The following is an 18,994-nucleotide window of genomic DNA, read 5'->3' as shown; positions in this document are numbered from 1 at the left end:
TCAGGTTGATTTTTTATTTTTCCTTACATAGCGAGATATACCCACTCAACGGACGTTCAGTTTTGTTACGCTATTCTGCAGAATGGTATTGTAGACAAACCAGTCTATTCTAGTTTCAAATACTAACAAATCATGTGTAAACCGAAATTGTGGGTTTCTATAGTCTATCGTGTAAATCATGTCTATCGTCTTGTGTAATCGTGTAAAGACGTTTGCGTTTGTCGCAGTCACCTACGAGATCGCAGCGCTTTCTCCTCCTCCCCACACATGCGGGCCGTTCACAACTACGCCGCAGCCACTACTGCGGGCACTACATCCGGAGCGATCCGTCTGGAAAAGGGGAAGCATGAGAATGTCTGGGAATCAACTGCGCCGCGGCGTGGAAACCGGATAAGGAGAGCTTTTCTGTCTCTCCGGTTAAATCCCTCCCCACAAGCCCGCCATCTACTTCTTGAGGCCAGCCTCGCCCTTTTTGTACGCTTCGTAGCCTTCCTTGGCCGCGGCCTGGACCGTCGTCTTGCCCTCGACAATGCTCTTGCACTTGGCCAGGATATCGGACCAATCCTCGAAGACTGTAAAGGGGACATCTTCGCGAGCACAGTAGCTAATCAAATCATGTCCCTTCTTCGCAAACAGAAGGTCTGTCTCGCGCGCAGCCGACAAATCTGACACACCGTCGCCAGCGTAGAACATAGTCGGGCGCACGTTCTCGGGGAGCGACGAGTACTTGCGCAGCTCAATCGACTTGTCATGGCCGAAACCCGAGTCAGGGTGCTTGAACAGAATCTGCCATCCCCCCTCCTCGTTGATGCTCTTGCCCTCGCGGGGACCCACATAGTTACCCAGAACCTGCATCTTGCTTGCGCTGGGTCCGACGAGTTTCTCAAGCAGCGCGCGGATAATAGGCTCCATGCCGGAACTCAAGACTACAACAGGAATGTTGTTCTCGAGCGACCACTCGAAGAAGGCCTTGAAGCCTGGGTCTAGCTTGATGTTGTCGACGAGGTACTGGATGCATTGGTCGTAGGGCCGTGTGACGCTGTCCATCATGTCGCGGAAGGAGTCGCGGAAGGAGATCTCGTTGTTGAGGCAGGCAATGTTACCTGCGCGCCTCTTTTCCTGGCCATAGCCGATGTTGTCGGTCATGAAGTCATTTGAGTCTTGGAGTGTGATTGTGCCGTCGAAGTCGGTGAAGAAAATGAACTGTCTCGTAATGTCAGTATGTATGTCGAGCGGGGTGTAGCATTACGTACCTTGGGGTCGCTCTTCATAGCGGGCAACTCTGCCAAATCGATAGATCCCATCTTGAACGTATGAAGCGGGTGAATGTCGTAGGGAAAAGTTGAGGGGCTACAAAAGATAGAAAATGATGTACATTAAGTCATTCGGCCAATACCTGAAATACTCGAGCGGCACTAGGTACAGCCTGAATGGGCAAGCCGGGGCTCAACACGTCGAGGACAACCCCACGCCTCTTGGCACGTCAGAGCGCTTCGGAGGTCCGCATGGCTGGTGCTTTTTCGTCATTCGTCGTCCCCGTCACTGCGCTCTTGATGTAAGGCAAGAGACAGCAATGAGGCCATTGCTTCGGAATGCTTCACGCGAGCTGGTCACTAACAAGGTAGCCTCTTCACTCCGCCTTTTCAGTCGCCGTGCGAGCACCGCGTCGTCGCCATGTCTGCCATGCCAACATCGCCTGTCGTTGTCTGGCGGTGGACCAAGATGGGATCCAAGGCTGCAACTAACCATCAATGCGGCTGAGACATGGCAGCGACGTGCCCTCTCGAGCTCGACGAGATGGAGAGAAGAAGGAGGAAAGCCGCCAAAACCGTCAGATGCCATCGCAATGCCACCGCCCGCGGCACCAGCACAACCACAGGCCCCACAACCACAAGCTCCATCACAACCGCAGCCCCAAGCACAACCACGGCCCAATGTTTCTGCACCCCCGCCATCGCCAGAAGACCAAGAAAGATTACAGAGAAGACTCAATGCCTTATTAGAGGATCAGATAGCCATTCAGAGAGCAGCCGAGAGCTCGGTAGCAGCACTCAAGGAATCACCGGCTACCGAAGCCTCCAAACCTCCCCCACCAGAGCCCGAACCAGAACAACCCAAGAAAGCCGAGTCCCCAGATACCATTGCACGTGTACCCGATGAGCACTTGCCTTCGCACCGTGAAAGGCAGAGATGGAGCCTCTTGAAGCGCTTCTCTGATGCCATGGATGAACTGCTACCCAAGCTTGCCGTAGTAACACAAAAGGTCAACACATACACAGGTACCGACTACTCAGGAGTGGAAGCCCTGCGAAGAGAAATCAAAGAACAAGGTACGCCATTTCTTCACTCTTGAGGAAACTAGCTCTAATCTCAGGACAGAAAAGCTCGTAAAGGCCCGCCGCTCGGCCATTGACGCTGCCAAACAAGCCCTCGATACTGCCCTCGCTCACCAGGCCACTTCGCAGAAAGAAGTCGTCGCTCTCCTCGAACGGAAACACTCGTGGTCGAATGGCGATCTCGAACGCTACATGGCTCTTATCCGATCCGAGCACCTCAACGACCAGGCCGTCCGCGAAGCAAAGGATGCCGTTGCAAACGCCGAGAATGCCTTGGAGGATGCACGAGCGCAGCTAGAAAAGAGAGAGCGTGCACAGTACCATGAGGAACAAATCTGGAGTGATACTATCCGCAGGAACAGCACCTGGGTTACCTTTGGACTGATGGGTGTCAATATCTTCTTGCTGTTGCTCAGTCTGGCAATTCTCGAGCCCTGGAGGAGAAAGAGGATGGTCAAGGAGATCAAGAACGCGTTGGAGGCGCAACAGAAGATTGCTTCCGAAGCTGCATCCGCGGCGGCTGCAGCGGCTGTAACACCCACTCTTAGCAGCCAGGGACCTGCAGCCATGGAGAGGGAGGTCGAGAGGGTTGTTGAGCAAGCTTATACGCCTACGATGCCCGCTGAATCTGCTGCAGTGGAAGAGGTCGAAGAGGTCATTGAAGAGTTGCCAGCGGTCGCAGAGCCAGAAGTTGTCCCCGATGTTGTCGCAGAAACCCTTGTTGAGCCTGTGCCGGGAGTCACTGAATTCAGTCCAGAAGAAGAGACTTTGACGCCCGAGGAGAAAGTCACCGTCGCTAGGGAGGCCGCTCCATCCTATCATCCCTACAGTAAACTGGAGACTTGGCAGGAAAAGGCACAATATATTGCTAATGACTTGCTCAGCGAGCGTGTCATTTCCATGCGGAGAATCGACTACACGACTGCGGTTTTGCAAGGCGCTGCGGCGGGAGCCGTTATTACTGCTACTCTGATTGCTATGCTTAGACCCAATTAAGACGTTGATCTGGTCCCATGCTTTTTTCATGTAGAAGAGCGCAAGTTTCCTTTTTTTTTCACCACATGTATCATAGAGGTTGTGTATAATAGATTCGCTGTCATGTATACTCGCCGACTGTCTTGTGTCGATGGAACGGTGTGTGACGATTTGGTGTATTGTCGATTGCGTACCGCAGTTGACAGGGTAGACTCGAACGTATGTTAGCTGAGTGAGCACGCGAGTGTCGATTGAGGAGAATATTACAGCTCTCAACTATGAGCGTATGACTGGTCCTTGTCCTCGGTGAGGAGCAACAGGTCTATGCATATACCTAATATGCAGCGGCCAGTCTTGCAGAACCGATGCGCTTTTGCGTATCGCACACCAAGCGAGTTTACCTAAGAGTTTGCTTTCCAGGCAAGTTGGAATCCGCACCTACTCACTCATATTATCACTATCACTCTCATCATCAACTTCAGCGAGCACCTGCACCTCTCCCCTCCGCTCTTTCTCCACTGCCTTCTCCACACTCTGCAGCATAGGCAACTGTCCCTCGCCCTCCCACTCTCTCGCTCTCTTAATAATCAGTTGCGACTGCCGTATAACCTCTTCTTCTGCTTTTTTGATAGTCCCGCTAACTCGCACCACTCGAATCACGACGGGCGTGTCGAGGGGCCGCGGGAGGCGCGTAGTGTATGTGAGGGCGGCCCAGACCATTTCGTAGTGGTCGCGGGGACATCGGATTATGGCTGTACTGGTTGAAGGGGAATAGTAGTTCACTGAGTGGTCGAGTATTAGTTACTGTAGTGTATGCGACAGCGCATGCACATGCATATGTATAACTAAGAGATGAAGAAAAAGGCAAGGTACCTTTTAACCCAGAAGCTACCATGCCAGACCCATAATCTCCAAATAGCTCTTCGACTCCATCCCGTATCATGCGCACAATGAAGCCTGGCTTGAGCGCGTCGGGCGTGGGCGAGTGGATTTGAATTACGGCAGGGAGTTTGGATTTGGTCTTTGTGGGGGGCTCTGGGTATAGGAAGTTGACTACTAGATAGCGGTTCTTTACGCGCACCATGGTGGCTTCAATGCGCTGAGGTGTGTGCGTATGTGGAGGTTGAAGTAAAGGTGTGCGGAGAGGGATGTTGGAATAAGAAAAGTAATCAGAAACTATGTAGTACGATAAGGTTGCGCACCAACGACACCGAGCAGCAAGTGGACGTGATGTCTGTGCCCCCCACTCTGCAATCCAAGCGCACGCGCAAGATACGCGAAGTCACGTTGTATATGTTTTTCAATTTTTTTTTGAATAAAGCAAAAAAGTGAAATGTAAGACCACGGTCCTCAATCTTTCGGGCCATGCATTAGCGCGCAAGGCAAGTTGATTGGGAGCTTTCTTTCCTTGGCCTATGACGCACATGGTTAGCCATTATCCCCAGCTTTTAGCGCCTTGTCCTTGCGTCTTGCGCAGCAATCCGACATCCTGTGCCTGCGACACACTCCCAGCTTTCCCCGGTTAGACCCACACAGCTACCAGCGACAGGCATATACTCTATTGAGAACCCAGATCGCATACGTGACCTACGACATAGCATCGGAATAGAAGCTGAAGATACACACAATCCTATCCATCTATCAAGCACCAGTCTTGTCCCGGCTCCAAGAGTAACCTCCCTCAAAGATGGCGTCTTCATCATCGTCCTCGCCGCTGCTATAGTACGACACTCCTGTCTCCCCCCTTTCTCTCAGACCCAATCACCATAACTAACACCCCTCACCAGCGCCTGCATCGCCCACAACACCACCGTCCTCGCCGAACACACAGCCTCCGCCTCCTCCAACGCATCGTCGCTCGTCTCGCTCGTCCTCCCGCGCATCGCGCACGACAAATCCGCCCACAAGACAATCGACCAGTCCAAATTCTTCATCCACTGCCTCGTCAAGTCGCCCTCTGATTTCCCCGCCTCCCACGCCACCGCCGGCGGCCTAACCTTCCTCGTCATCGCGGAGCGCGAGCTCGGCCAGCGCATCCCGTTCGGCTTCCTCGCCACGCTCGAGAAGCGCTTCTTTGCAGAGTTCGAGCCCGAGAGTACAAACTTTCATGACTTGCCGCCGTATGGCTGCGCAAGTTTTAATGGCGCGCTCAAGAGGTTGATGCTCGAGCAGGGGAGTACGCAGGCCGGGCAGCAGGATGCGCTTAGGACGGCGCAGCGCGAGATTGAGGGTGTGAGGGAGATTATGACGGAGAACATTGAGCGCGTACTTGAGAGGGGTGAGCATATGAGTGTGCTGGTGGACAAGACGGGGAGACTGGGTGAGAATGCGAGGGACTTTAGGGTCAGGAGTCGCACATTGAAGAGGAGGATGTGGTGGAAGAACGTCAAGCTCATGGTGCTTTTGATCCTTGTTGTCATCTTTTTGCTCTATTTGTTTGTTGGCTTTGGATGCGGATTGCCTGGTATGTTTCTCTCTCTCTCTCTCTCTCTCTCTCTCTCTGGAAACCGATTGATTTGGGAAACCATGGACCACTAACATTGAACAGGATGGAGCCGATGCCTCGGTCACTAAGTCCCTATTACCACATCCTTTACAACCATTTCACTCCTCGAAACGAGCGACTTGAATCATGTCTTGGACCCGTAAGCAAAACCATGTGGCTGGGAATGAAGCAGGCCTTTGTGCCTACGTCAACACACGCTCTAAAGACGTGCCTGTAGTATTCTTCATTATAGTTCTTACCAAGTGGCAAGGCGTCTGGCGTCTATGTTCTTCCCTTTCCAATTGCGCCATCAGTAGTCTTGAAATCGACTACTTTCTCTTTTCCAATAGCCAACAAAAAAAAACTCCGTCCCAATGCAGATCCCTTCCCTGGGATAACCTGTTTGTGTTCCAAGATGCACCAAACCATTGCCTAACCGAGCTAATCCGAATCCGCCCCAACCAAACCTAATAATGACCCAAACCTAACCCTAAACCCAAACGCCAGAAAAAACAAAAATAGACTGAAATAAAACTGAAATAGCTCCCCCCTACCCTGATTACAAGAAAAATACATCATACATATACCCTTACATGCTGTTATCACTCGACTCCGTGGAAATGCTTTTGACTATCTATCTACAGTCTGTATGCCTACCCCGAAACCACGGAATAGACCCCAAAAGGAAAAGCAAAATGAATCAGTGGGAATAGAAAACAAAAAAAGGAAACTTTTTTGCTGTTTTGCTCGTATTCGTTAAAAAAACCGTCAAACGCCTGCCATGAAACTCATACACATTACTGTGCATCTACGGTGCCATGACCATAGCGAGCAGTGCCATGCGGGTATACAGTCCGTATCTCATCTGTACAAATGTTAGCCCTTGCATTTCATCTTTGACAATTGTAAACCTACCTGTCTGAAGTATGCCGCCCTAGGGTCGAAGTCAACCTCCTCATTGATCTCGTTGTTCCTGGGCAGTGGGTGCATGACAATCATGTTCTCCTTGGCCCCCTTCAACAACTTGTTGTCAATGACAAACGCGTCCTTTACAGCCTCGTAGCTGGCCACATCGGGGAAACGCTCCTTCTGCACACGAGTGCAGTAGATGACATCCGAAGAAGCGACAATCTCGTCCGTGAGCTCGTTGGAAACCTTGTTCAGCTGACCTCGTGACTTGAGAGCATTGGTTACACCCGAAGGCATAACGAGGGACTCTGGAGAGACGAGGTTGATGGTAACGTCGTAGTGAGAAAGAAGCTCGCATAGGGAGTGCACAGTGCGGCCATACTTGAGGTCACCAACGAAGGTAATGTTGAGGCCGTTGACAGTTCCGAGTTCCTCACGGATGGTGAAAATGTCGAGAAGGGCCTGGGTCGGGTGCTCGCGGCTTCCATTGCCAGCGTTGATGATTGGAACATCAGAAAACTTGGTGGCGATGTCGATGGATTCCTCAGATGGGTGGCGGAGGACGATGGCGTCACCGTAGCAGCCCAAAGTGCGGATGGTATCAGCGATAGACTCGCCCTTCTGGGTAGAAGAGACAGACTCGTTGATGACAACAACCTCACCACCCAAGCGCTTCATGGCAGCATCGAAAGAAGCTGAAGTCCTGGTAGATGGCTCACAGAACATTGTGCAAAGCACACGACCCTTGAGAATATCGAGACAGCCCTGTCGCTGAGTACCCAGACGCATCTCCTGGGCAATAGTGAACAGCAGGTGGAGGTCTGCTCGGGAGAATTGTTTGACGGAGGTGATACTCTGGCGCTTGAATGGGGACTTCGCGAGGAGCTGCGATAGAGACAATGAAGCGTTGAGGCTAGAATTGGCTCCAGAAGATTGGTCGTGGGATCCGGTGGCAACAGTGAAGTCTTGGAAATCAACCTTGCTGACCTCCATGTCGTAGTGGCGAGCAATCGCCTCGATCAGCAACTTGGCGTTCTTGACATTGGTGACCAATGGAGTCTGGTAGTCGACGGCCATACGACGTGTTTGGTAACCCCTACTCATGTAGTTGGCAGGTCGGCGGAAGCGGTTGCTTGATGGCAGGTTGATGTAGAGATCGATAAGGTTGTTGGACAAGTGCTGCGTGAGCGAGTACTCTTGCTTCTGCTCGTCGTGTTCGCCACTAGAAAGGACTTCCAAGAACTTGACTGGAATGCCGTGCTCTTGAATGTAGTCGGCAGTTCCAGCAGTGGCAAAGAGGTTGTAGCCCATCTTGTGCAGGCGCTCAATTGATGGAAGCATCTCCAACTTGTCCTTGAACGAACCAATCGAGAGGAGAATGTTCTTCTTTGGCAGCCTAAAGCCAGTGGCAATGAGACCCTTGATATATGCTTCGTACTTGGTACGACCGAAGCAAGCAACTTCACCGGTGGAAGCCATCTCTACACCAAGAACAGGATCGGCACCAGAAAGACGAGAGAACGAGAACTGGGGAACCTTGACACCAACGTATTCTGCGGGAATGTTGACTGGCGGGTACTCCTGGACAGGGAGACCAGCCATGGCCTTGGTAGCCATCTCAATTAGGTCGACACCCATGACCTTGGAGACGAAGGGGAAAGATCGGGAGGCACGAACGTTGCACTCAATGACCTTGATCTCGTTGTCCTTGGCAATGAACTGGATGTTGTACGGTCCTGTAATGTTGAGAGCTGCTCCAATCTTGCGAGTGGCATCTTCGATCTGTCTCACAGTCTCGGGGTCAAGATCCTGAGGAGGTAGAATCAAAGTGGCATCACCAGAGTGAACACCAGCATTCTCTACGTGTTCAGAGATGAAGTGTCCGATCATCGTACCTTTGTTGGCAACAGCGTCCATCTCGATTTCCTTGGCATTCTCAATGTACTTTGTAATGACGACCGGATGCTCCTTAGACACGTCTGCCGCTTGGTTCAAGTAATTGGCCAGATCGTGCTTCGAGTAGACAGTGTTCATAGCAGCTCCAGACAAGACATAAGAAGGACGAACCAAGACAGGGTAAGATACCCGCTCGCAGAACTCAGTCGCCTCCTCAATGCTTGTGAGCTCTTTCCAGGCAGGCTGGTCTACAGAGATACGGTCAAGCATACGAGAGAACTTGTATCTGTTCTCCGCAGTATCGATCATCTCTGGTGAAGTACCAAGGATCTTAACGTTCATACGGTGCAGCGGTAGGGCGATGTTGTTTGAAGTCTGACCACCCATACTCACGACTACGCCGCTCGAGTTCTCAATGGTATAGATGTCCAGCACGGTCTCCAAAGAGATGCACTCAAAGTAGAGACGGTCGGCCTCGTCGTAATCAGTGGATACAGTCTCGGGGTTGTAGTTCAACATGACGGTCTTGAAGCCCTGCTGCCTCAATGTGCGGATGGCACGGACGGAGCACCAGTCGAACTCAACAGAAGATCCGATACGGTACACACCGGAACCGAGCACCATGATACCCTTATCATTGAAGCTAATGTCGTTCTCAGTGCCGTTGTATGTGAGGTAAAGGTAGTTGGTAACCGCAGGGAACTCAGCAGCGACGGTATCGATCTGCTTGACAACAGGGAAAATGCCAGCATCGACACGTACACGGCGTACAGCGAGCTCATTCGATGCCCAGAATTTGGCAAGTTGGCGGTCAGAGAATCCGAGTTGCTTGGCTTTCCTGATCAAGGGCTTGGTGATGCTAACAGTGTCGTAGTCCGCCATCAATTTCTCAAAGTCACTTAGAGACTTGAGACGGCTGAGGAACCACTTGTCGATCTTGGTCATTTCCCAGATCTTGTCGACACTGTATCCAGCCTTCATAGCATTAGCGATAGCAAAGAGGCGCTGATCGGAAGGAGTTTGCAGTTCCTGATCGATCTCCATCAAGGCAGGAGTCTCATTGAAGCCGAGGTTACTGGGGTCAATCTCACGAATAGCCTTTTGCAAGGCCTCCTCGAACGTCCGGCCAATACTCATAACTTCTCCGACACTCTTCATAGATGAGCCGAGAAGGGTCGATACGCGGGTGAACTTCTTCAAATCCCAGCGAGGGATCTTCACCACAACATAATCAAGCGATGGCTCGAAGCAAGCGCAAGTCGAGCGTGTGACTGAGTTGGAGATCTCGTTGAGAGGGATGTTCAAACCGAGCTTGGCAGCGACGAATGCAAGAGGATATCCAGTAGCCTTGGAAGCAAGAGCGGAAGAACGCGAAAGACGGGCGTTGACCTCGATAATGCAGTACTCTTTGGAGAATGGGTTGAGTGCGTACTGAATGTTGCACTCACCAACAACACCAAGATGGCGGATAACATTAACGGCAGTCGTTCGGAGCATGTTGTAGTCGGCATCCGAAAGGGTCTGCGAGGGTGCAACGACAATAGAGTCTCCGGTGTGAATACCGAGCGGGTCGAAGTTCTCCATGTTACAAACGGTGATGCAGTTGTCTCGGCAATCACGAACGACTTCGTACTCGATTTCCTTCCATCCCTTCATACTGCGCTCAATGAGCACCTGGGGACTGGCTGCAAAAGCCTTGTTACACAGATCGAGAAGTTGTTGCTCGTTGTCGGCGAAACCACTACCAAGTCCACCCAGAGCATATGCAGCTCGGACAATGACAGGGAAGCCAATATCCTTGACTGCATTCATGGCTTCTTCAACGTTGTTTGCAGATGCAGACTTGGCGCACTTCTCTCCGATAGACTCCATGCTACGGGCAAAGAGCTCGCGGTCCTCAGTGGTGATGATGGTGTCAATTGGGGTACCAAGAACCTTGACACCAAGACCTTCGAATTCATCCTTGAGCTGAATACCGACCTGGAGTGCAGTCTGACCACCGAAGGTTACGTAGATACCATCGGGTCGCTCTTTCTGAATGACCTTGCGGACGAAGTCTGCGTTGACAGGCAAGAAGTAGACCTTGTCGGCAAGACCCTTTGAGGTTTGGATGGTGGCAATGTTGGGGTTGATCAGGATAGTGTAGATACCCTCTTCTTTCAAAGCCTTAATAGCTTGGCTACCAGAGTAGTCAAACTCTCCAGCCTGTCCAATACTCAAGCCTCCACTTCCAAGAACAAGGACCTTCTTGACGTCGACCCTAGGGGTGAGCTTCCTGTTCTCCTCGAAAGTGCCACCAGGGAATTCGACTGGTTGTGACATGACCTCTGGTGAAGTCATGGCCTTTTGAATGGTGCTGATGAAGACATCGAAGAGGTACTCCGTGTCGCGGGGGCCAGGTGTGTGTTCAGGGTGGAATTGCACACTGAAGTATGGCTTTTGCTGGTGTCGGATACCCTCGTTACTGCCGTCATTGGCGTTGACGAAGAGCTCCTCCCAGCCGCTGAGCAGAGTTTTGGAGTCGACGGCATATCCGTGGTTCTGCGAGGTGATGTGGCACTTTCCAGTGAGCAAGCTTGTGCAGGGAATGTTGGCACCACGGTTACCAAACTTCATCTTGATTGTGCTGGCGCCGGCCGCTCGAGCGAGCAGTTGGTGGCCAAGACAGATACCAAAGATGGGGGTTCGGGCCTCATCCATGGCAGTCTTGATATGCTGTACTGTAGACTCCATCATGGCTGGGTCACCGGGACCGTTGGAGATGAAGAGACCGTCGTAATCCTTGCCGGCAAGCTTGGGAAAGTCGTAGTCCCAAGGTACTTGTAGGACTTCGACTCCCCTTCGTACCAAGCATCTCAATTGATTGTATTTGAGACCCACGTCAACGGTTACTACACGAACAGGACGGCCAGAGGGGTGCTTGAGCGCAGTGGCGGGATCGGGAGAGTAAAGCTTTGGCTCCTTGATGGAGACTAGAGAGTGTCAGGAATGGCATGACTTTGGAAGCAGGGAGAACGTACCTTCGGCAACAAGGTTCTTCTTGTTAGGGTCTACCCATTCGATCTGCTCGAAGCTGCTCCTCCAGTCGGCCTCGCCCTCGGTGAGAGCAGCAGAGGGTGTTGGTGCAGTCCTCTGCAGAAGACGTCCCAGCATGCTTCCCTCTTCTCTGATACGCTTGGTCAGCGCTCGCGTGTCGACGCCAGTGATGGCGGGCACGCCCTGTTCCTTGAGCCATGCACCCAGCGAAGAGGTGGCCAAGTGGTGGGAGTATTCCTCGCCGGCATACGTAGCCACGACGAGTCCAGCAATGTGAATCTCTTTAGACTCGAAATGTGCTGGAACTTCCTTGAGCAGACTGTCCATTTCCTCTCGAGACGGGACGCCATAGTTGCCCACAAGAGGAAATGTAATGACGAGGATCTGGCCTCTGTATGAAGGATCTGTTACAGACTCGGGGTAGCCGACCATACCAGTCTGGAAGACAAGCTCTCCAGAAATGCTCTTGTCGGCACCAAAGCTTTGTCCAAAGCAGACGTAGCCATCTTGAAGCTCGAGTGCCAGATTGTGGCTTGGTTCGGGCAGGGATGCCATAATTGAGGATACAAGAGACAGCTCTAGGGCTATGGAACCCTGGGGATGCGAGACTGCCGGGCAATTTGAGGGGAGAGAAGAGTTCTTGAAGGCTCAACAGAAAAGAAAAAAAAAGGTTCGGAGCCTCACTGCAGTTGAAAAAAACGAAAGCGGCCTAGCTGCAGGTGTATGGCGGGGTTGATTGGTCTGCCCCACCTGGGCGAATGACGAGGCTTGTTGCGGTGCCGAACCTGCGAATCGAGGTATCTGGGCCACTGCATGTGTACGTAGACAATTTTTTTCTACAAAAACGGAATGTCATGATTTGATGGCGAGTCAGCCTGGACATACGCAAACGTCCTAGCTTGATGTCTCTGGGCCAGGGTGATAAGTACATGTTGAGAAGTCAAAGGTCAACAAAGAGTGCACGTGACATGGGCTTATCGATAGTAGAGAAGGCAGAATGCCGCCTGCCCCTCCCTCATGTCCGATGTATGTTCGGACTATGGATTTTTGCTACTACACTGTGCCTCGGCGCGAAGTCCTGAGTGTGTGAGATAAATATGTACGTACGTATGTGGTCATGCAGCAGGCCGACAAACAAGCATATCCTGCTGTATTCAAGCAGGATCTGCGCCTACTCGGACATGGACAGAGACGCTATACGCATCGTGCTGGATGCAAGGGATCGCAGGGGTGTGGCAAGGCGGTGTGCATCCCAAGTCGCCAGTCTCTCGCCAGCACTGCCAATGACGGAGTTCGGGGGGGTGCAGTGGAGTCTATGATGTGCGCAGGATCCAACGGTTCAGCTGCAGCACGACATCACCGTCGTCGGTTCTTTTTTGCACGCGCGGCGGCATTTTTTTTGTCGGCGTGGGTGGGTGGGTGAGGGAGCAGACATGGGCATTGCAAGCAAGTAGGCCGTCGATGGCCGCGCGCAAAGCCCGATAGCGGGAGGGTGGTGACAAATGGGATATCGTACATGGGCAGTAGATATATTACTAGGAATAGACAGATCTAGTCATCGTGCTTGTCGAGGCAAGATGCAGGGCTCTCGCGTCGGCATGGTAGCGAGCAGTGAGCCCCGTCGCAGCATCTGGGAAGTAGTCGTCTAGATGCTCGCAGACCGCGCGGGGCATATGACGGCACCCCCATGGCCAGATGTCCAATTTGGCAGGACAGAAGCATTTGCATTCCGTGGCTTGCGGCTGAGCATGACGGGAGCGAGGCATCGGGGTCCTATTGCGTATTTGCGCCTAGTGGTTAGCATTAGCACTGCGAAAAGTAAGAATCCCGGGCAGCCAAGCATGTGAAGATCTGAGGTGTTTTTAACGTCCAAGTCGAGTAGTGTAGGCCAGGCCGTCGAGGGCGCGCGCATGCTGCACCCCAGATGTACGCGCCACTTGAGCGATAAGCCAACCCCCATGCAGGCATCCGGTGTCGATGACGAGGGGCGAAAAGGAAAAGAGGTGTACTGGAGCAGGCCGTGGTCGCATTTGCGCCTGTCTCACCTGGCCGTCGTCTGCCCTCCGCGCCGCCCACGCTCGCACGCCCTGGCTGCATGTGGTGCGCGCCGCCCGCCATTGGCTGCATAGCCGTGGGTGGACATGGACGAGGCGACATGGCGGTCGCGTCTCACCCTTCCTCATGATGCCTCGACGGCACGATGCCGCATGACGGCCTAAATCTGGGCAGTGGACCATGTGCGGCACGAAAATGGGCAAGAGCGCTTTTATCCTCCTCTTCTGTGCCTCATTTCCCACCCCGTGGTGAAACCTGGCCTAGCATCTCCACCCACCGAGCCCCGACTACCCTCCCGACCTCCCCATCTCCCCTCGGTCTGCTCCGACTTTGACGACAGACGCCACGCCCCCGGAGACAAGAGGCCCTCTCCATGTTCTCCTCATTCTTCGCCTCAAAGTCACGCCGGCCCTCAGAGACGACACCATTGCTCGCCGCAATCGACAGGTACCGCCGGCGCCACAATGGAGACGAGTCGGACCATGTCGACCACGACCCGGGCGCGGTAGCCCATTTCGACGGCGACGGCGACGATGACGAGTATGAGGACGAGGACGAGCACCAGCACCAGCACCAGCCTCAGCGCCGCCAGCGCGACGGACCTTTGCTGCCAGTCTTCTCCCCCGAAATCTTGGGTAGGCGCACCCTCTAGATGCCGTTCATGTTCAAATCTCCTGACACCCCATACAGATCGCATTCCCATTTACAACACCACGCACGCCATCCGCATCATCCTCGTCCAGCGATGTGAAACGACACTCTCCTGGGACCAACTGCGCTCCCCCCAGGTCTCACAATTCCTCGTCAAGCCCATCCAGCAGCAACTTCGCTCCGACCAATTCTCGCGCGGACTGCTTTACTGCCTGCTCGCAAACTGTCTGCAGTTCAAGAAGGAGGGCGAGGAGAATCCTGGCAACGTGGGGGTTAGCAAGACCCGTGCCCTGATATGCGAGCTGCTGGCCGTGAGGCTGCTCAAGGAGTTTTCCACCCGTGAGCTGATTGATGCGCTCTCCTATGATTTCGATCCCTTGCAGGGCTTGACCATGCCGGGACGCGGCAACATGACCCCAGGCAGCCGAAATTGGTCCAGACAGGGGCCTCGTTCTGCGCGCATCTCGACTCTCGAGATTGCCATTCGCGCTCAGGCAAAGAAGTTCCTCGCCCATCCGCTTGTTGTGCGCCAGCTCGAGGCTATCTGGGCAGGCACCATCGTCTTCCACTCCACTGCCGATAGCCTGCACCGGAAGCCAGACTCCCCCCAAGCGCGCAGCTCCAATGCCTCTGGCGCCGCCTCGCCAAGAACAGGTCCCTCTCGCCGTGCGCCACCCACCAAGCCCTCCCCTCCTCTGGCCCAGCCCGGTACAATTCTTCGACGAACAGTGACGCTATACGATCCCCACGATGCATCGCTTTTCAAACTCTCCCGGTTACGAGTTCCTCGCTACCGCAATCTGTTCTCAACTCTCTCCTTTGCCATTATGCTGGGCCTGTTTCTTGCCGTACTCTCACAAAAGTCCGACGACATCACTGGACTCGAGGTTCTCTTTTGGTTTTGGAGCGCCGGTTATATGCTCGATGAGGTGGTGGGCTTCTCAGAACAGGGTTTTGGTCTGTACATTATGAGTGTGTGGAATGCCTTTGATCTAGGCATTCTGCTCATGTTCATGGCATACTATATTCTGCGTCTATACGGCATCCTCATGCCAGACGTTAGCAGCACCAGAGTTGCAGCCATGGCGTATGACGTACTGGGGTCGACGGCAGTCTTGCTGTTTCCCCGACTCTTCTCTGCCCTGGATCACTACCGTTACTTTTCCCAGCTACTAATTGCCTTCAAGATGATGGCTGTTGACTTGGTTGCGCTGCTTGTACTGATCATTATCAGCTGCAGCGGTTTCTTCGTTGCCTTTAGCTTGGCTTTCAAGCGAGATCTGGGCCCCTCAAATGCTGCATATGCAATCTTCCAGCTCGTCATGGGATTCAGCCCTGCCGCCTGGGACCTCTGGGGAGACATGAACTTTCTTGGCAAGACCCTGCTTGCCTTGTTTCTCTTCATTTGTCATTTCCTTGTTGTGACCATCCTTATCACAGTCTTGACAAACTCGTTCATGGCCGTCGTCAAGAATGCTGATGAGGAGCATCAATTCTTGTTCGCCGTAAACACGATTTCCATGGTCAAGTCGGATGCACTGTTTTCCTATATTCCACCCACTAACATCATCGGATGGTTATTAATCCCGCTCAAGTACACGATGCCGTTCAAAAAGTTTCTACGCATGAACCGGTTCATCATCAAGGTGACCCATCTTCCCATCCTGTTCGTCATCTTCGTCTACGAGCGTCTTATTCTGTCTCATCTTGCATATGGCCCAACAGATCTTGTCGAGAGGCGAGGACGGGCAGAGTCAAAAGCCCCCGTGCCCGCGTTTAGCATTCGTGGCCCCGTAGACTTGTTCAGCCCCCGCTTGCGCGAGCCTTCTGTTACCACGTTCCAAAAAGACCAGGCGTTGGAAGAAGTGTTTCGTAGGCCCTACCTCGACCCTAGCTTCCAGCCCACTCCTAGGTATCCGACCCCGAGAAGGAATTCTGGTAATGTTGTGTCGGACTGGATGAGAAAGATGGGCAACGATGATGAAAACACACCACCTCAGGATGATTCACGGTCAGTTCTGGATAGACTTGAGGGTCGCCAGCGGCCCTATTTGCGACGGGCCAGAACTTCCGGTCAGCAAAGGCGAAAGCATCCACTCGCTGCCGCGAGGGCTGTTGTGTCGGATCCAGATGAGCTTGTGACACCTTTCAGTGGTCCCATTGCAGAAGAGTCGGAACCCGAAGTTGACAAGGCGGTCATGGAGGAAGCGCCACAGCAAACTGATGCCGATGGAGATGATGAAGACGATCAAGCCAGTACCGATCAAAACGTTACTCCTCGACGTGAGCCCAGTCCAAAAGAGAGTAAGAGGCCCCAGACTGGATACGAGTCTTCAGAGGATGAGTTCTTCCGTACGCCTATGACTGGCGTTCAGCGGACGCAGACGCGCTCTTCAGGAATTGCAATTGCACCGTCAGAATCCAGTTTCATGGAGAGCAAGGCGACATCACCTGGCAAGAAGCGGTTGAAACCAACGCACAACCGAAACACATCTACGAGCACGATCTTGTTTAGTCCCATCAAGGACACAATGAGCACATCTCGTGCAGTATCACCCGAGAAACGGCCCAAGACTGGTAATCGCAGTGGAACAGCCACAGGAACAGCCACTCCAGGTCGCTTGGAGGGCTCAAGCGGGACGGGTGCACGTACACCTAAGCGGGTACTGCCTCCTCCCGCTCCCGGCTCTCGGCCTCGTGCGATCATGCCACCACGGAGGAATTCGGCTAATTTGCTCTTAAACGACAACTTGACGCGAGAGCCGTCTTTCAACGCAATTGCCTTGGACCTAGCGTCGGACATTGGAGATAATGCACTCAACCCTAATTTTGGCAACCTCAGTGGACTGCCCGCATCTTTCACGACGCAATTCGAAATGGCTGCTAGGATGAAGGCGCGCGAGAAGCAAAAGGGTAGCGACAATGACTCGGACTCGAACCGTATGAGCAGAATTATGCTCGCACGAATGACGACATTGGAGGAAGGCTTCCGTGACATGCTCCAGGAGGTCAAGGGCCTGAAGCAAGGAGAGAGCCAGGGGGGCAGTCGGGGAACGCATTCACCACCCAGCGAACCTATGAGTAAGAAGAAGGGAAAAGCGAAGAAGAAACTCAGTAAGCGCGGCGAGGGTTCTGGAGATAGAGTTGGTTCCAGTACGTGAGCCAAGATGGAGAGGCATGACATGACATGATGCAGTCGCTTGCATTTGCATATATCCGGTGTTATCTGCGCATTTACAAGACCCATGGTCTTCTTTTCGGGGTGGTTTGGCATTCTGCTTTTGGGAAACATACCCAATGGGTATTTATGTCTGACCAGAGGCGTTTTTTCGGATTTGGACATTATAGTCCCCTGGGTGCTGGTCTGCTCTCCTGTATCATTATAGCGTATTCCGCATTGGCCTCACGATTTGTAATTGCTTAGTCTAATATACTTGCTGCCTATGCATTCATATATGCGCGGCTTGCAGAAACCACTGTTCTTGATGAGAGAGATATGAGGAGTAGCCAGTAGAAGCAATGGCTGTCATCCCTGGCGCATGCAGCTGTCCTGCTAACACTACTTTCTTGAACACTGTCGAGACTGTCTTGTCTATTTCTGTTTGGAGACTGTTCATTTCACTGATTTTATCATATACATGCGAGAAAGACCGAGAAGTCTTTAGGGAAATGAGCATGATAATGAGCAGAGAAGAGCGTACGTAGCAATCTAAAAACACCCTAAAATAGAATGATCTCTTTCCTTTCCGCGCGTCACGTGACGCAAGCTAAGGATCAGCTAGAACACACGACCCAGACCTGCGCATGTCCATATCCGCCGATCTACCGCTCCACAAAACCCTGAAGATCTTTTCAGACTTAAGATCTCACCATGACGAATCGCACACTGCAAAAAGGGTAACGATCAGTGCTTATTGGTCTGGTTCCATTGCTACGAGTGTCTAGAATCATTGCTAAGAGGCAGAGGGAACACGCAACAAATATAGTCGTATGCGCCCACAATTTTTCTATTGAGATTTTGCAGCTAGTGTGGTTAAACAGGCAATGCTTGAGGCACATCGCCATACGTATATGCATAGGATATGTAAAGATACAATTGTAGCTAAAAATTGCACATGTATCGACAGCTTCACAAAAGTTGCATGGTCATGCTATCGCATCGCGGCGAGATTGCCTATAGCGGATAAAAGGAGAGATATAGATGTATGTGTAGCTATGTATAGAACGCTTCCACGATGTTCCTAGAATTCCTGCCTATAATGCAAGACCGAATTTCAAACGATTGAGCAACAAGTATGGAAAACACAATTCTTCTCATCTCTCGTCATCATCCAGCCAAATAACACCCAAAAAGGCGTTCCGAGAAGAGTAGCCATAAAAAAACTCCCCAAGCATGCTGTGGCAGGGTAAAAGACTAGCGATTCTAGAACTCTGGGTAGCAACAAGAAAAGAACAAAGAGGTGGGTCCGCTACTATGCATGGAAACCATAGCATTGATCGGAAAGGGACGGGGAGATGAAGCGCAGACGTAATAAACAACGTTTGTGTATGTGCTCATGGGGTGACGCGCGCCCTTTCCCCACAACCCAAGCCAAAAGGTGGGGGGGGAATTTGTTTCTCGACCGGAACCTCCAAGCAGGGAAAACCAAGG

At 52.4% G+C, this 18,994-nt stretch overlaps 6 protein-coding genes across 6 annotated transcripts; 3 read left to right on the top strand and 3 right to left on the bottom strand.

Annotated features, from left to right (window-relative positions):
• Window positions 1-444: 444 nt before the first annotated feature.
• COCVIDRAFT_21580 (hypothetical protein) lies at window positions 445-1,304 on the bottom strand (the record flags this gene model as incomplete). Its single annotated transcript, XM_014707068.1, has 2 exons — window positions 445-1,203; window positions 1,254-1,304. 2 exons carry the CDS (start codon window positions 1,302-1,304, stop codon window positions 445-447), a joined length of 810 nt encoding a protein of 269 aa, XP_014562554.1.
• Window positions 1,305-1,846: 542 nt separating this feature from the next.
• On the top strand, window positions 1,847-3,332 carry COCVIDRAFT_21579 (hypothetical protein; the record flags this gene model as incomplete). Its single annotated transcript, XM_014707067.1, has 2 exons — window positions 1,847-2,330; window positions 2,380-3,332. 2 exons carry the CDS (start codon window positions 1,847-1,849, stop codon window positions 3,330-3,332), a joined length of 1,437 nt encoding a protein of 478 aa, XP_014562553.1.
• Window positions 3,333-3,749: 417 nt separating this feature from the next.
• COCVIDRAFT_11038 (hypothetical protein) lies at window positions 3,750-4,395 on the bottom strand (the record flags this gene model as incomplete). The annotated part of the gene is made up of 2 exons (XM_014706998.1): window positions 3,750-4,093; window positions 4,185-4,395. The coding sequence occupies 2 exons, from the start codon at window positions 4,393-4,395 to the stop codon at window positions 3,750-3,752; spliced, it is 555 nt and encodes a 184-aa protein (XP_014562484.1).
• A 603-nt stretch (window positions 4,396-4,998) lies between these two features.
• COCVIDRAFT_83916 (hypothetical protein) lies at window positions 4,999-5,885 on the top strand (the record flags this gene model as incomplete). Its single annotated transcript, XM_014707272.1, has 3 exons — window positions 4,999-5,033; window positions 5,099-5,775; window positions 5,860-5,885. The coding sequence occupies 3 exons, from the start codon at window positions 4,999-5,001 to the stop codon at window positions 5,883-5,885; spliced, it is 738 nt and encodes a 245-aa protein (XP_014562758.1).
• A 719-nt stretch (window positions 5,886-6,604) lies between these two features.
• Window positions 6,605-12,192, bottom strand: COCVIDRAFT_83092 (hypothetical protein; the record flags this gene model as incomplete). The annotated part of the gene is made up of 3 exons (XM_014707271.1): window positions 6,605-6,661; window positions 6,712-11,573; window positions 11,622-12,192. The coding sequence occupies 3 exons, from the start codon at window positions 12,190-12,192 to the stop codon at window positions 6,605-6,607; spliced, it is 5,490 nt and encodes a 1,829-aa protein (XP_014562757.1).
• A 1,873-nt stretch (window positions 12,193-14,065) lies between these two features.
• Window positions 14,066-17,504, top strand: COCVIDRAFT_83667 (hypothetical protein; the record flags this gene model as incomplete). Its single annotated transcript, XM_014707270.1, has 2 exons — window positions 14,066-14,327; window positions 14,383-17,504. The coding sequence occupies 2 exons, from the start codon at window positions 14,066-14,068 to the stop codon at window positions 17,502-17,504; spliced, it is 3,384 nt and encodes a 1,127-aa protein (XP_014562756.1).
• Window positions 17,505-18,994: the final 1,490 nt, after the last annotated feature.

The sequence above is a fragment of the Bipolaris victoriae genome (assembly GCF_000527765.1).
Source record: "Bipolaris victoriae FI3 unplaced genomic scaffold scaffold_0, whole genome shotgun sequence".
Taxonomy (NCBI): Eukaryota; Fungi; Ascomycota; class Dothideomycetes; order Pleosporales; family Pleosporaceae; genus Bipolaris; species Bipolaris victoriae.
This window is presented reverse-complemented; position numbering and strand designations above follow the sequence as displayed.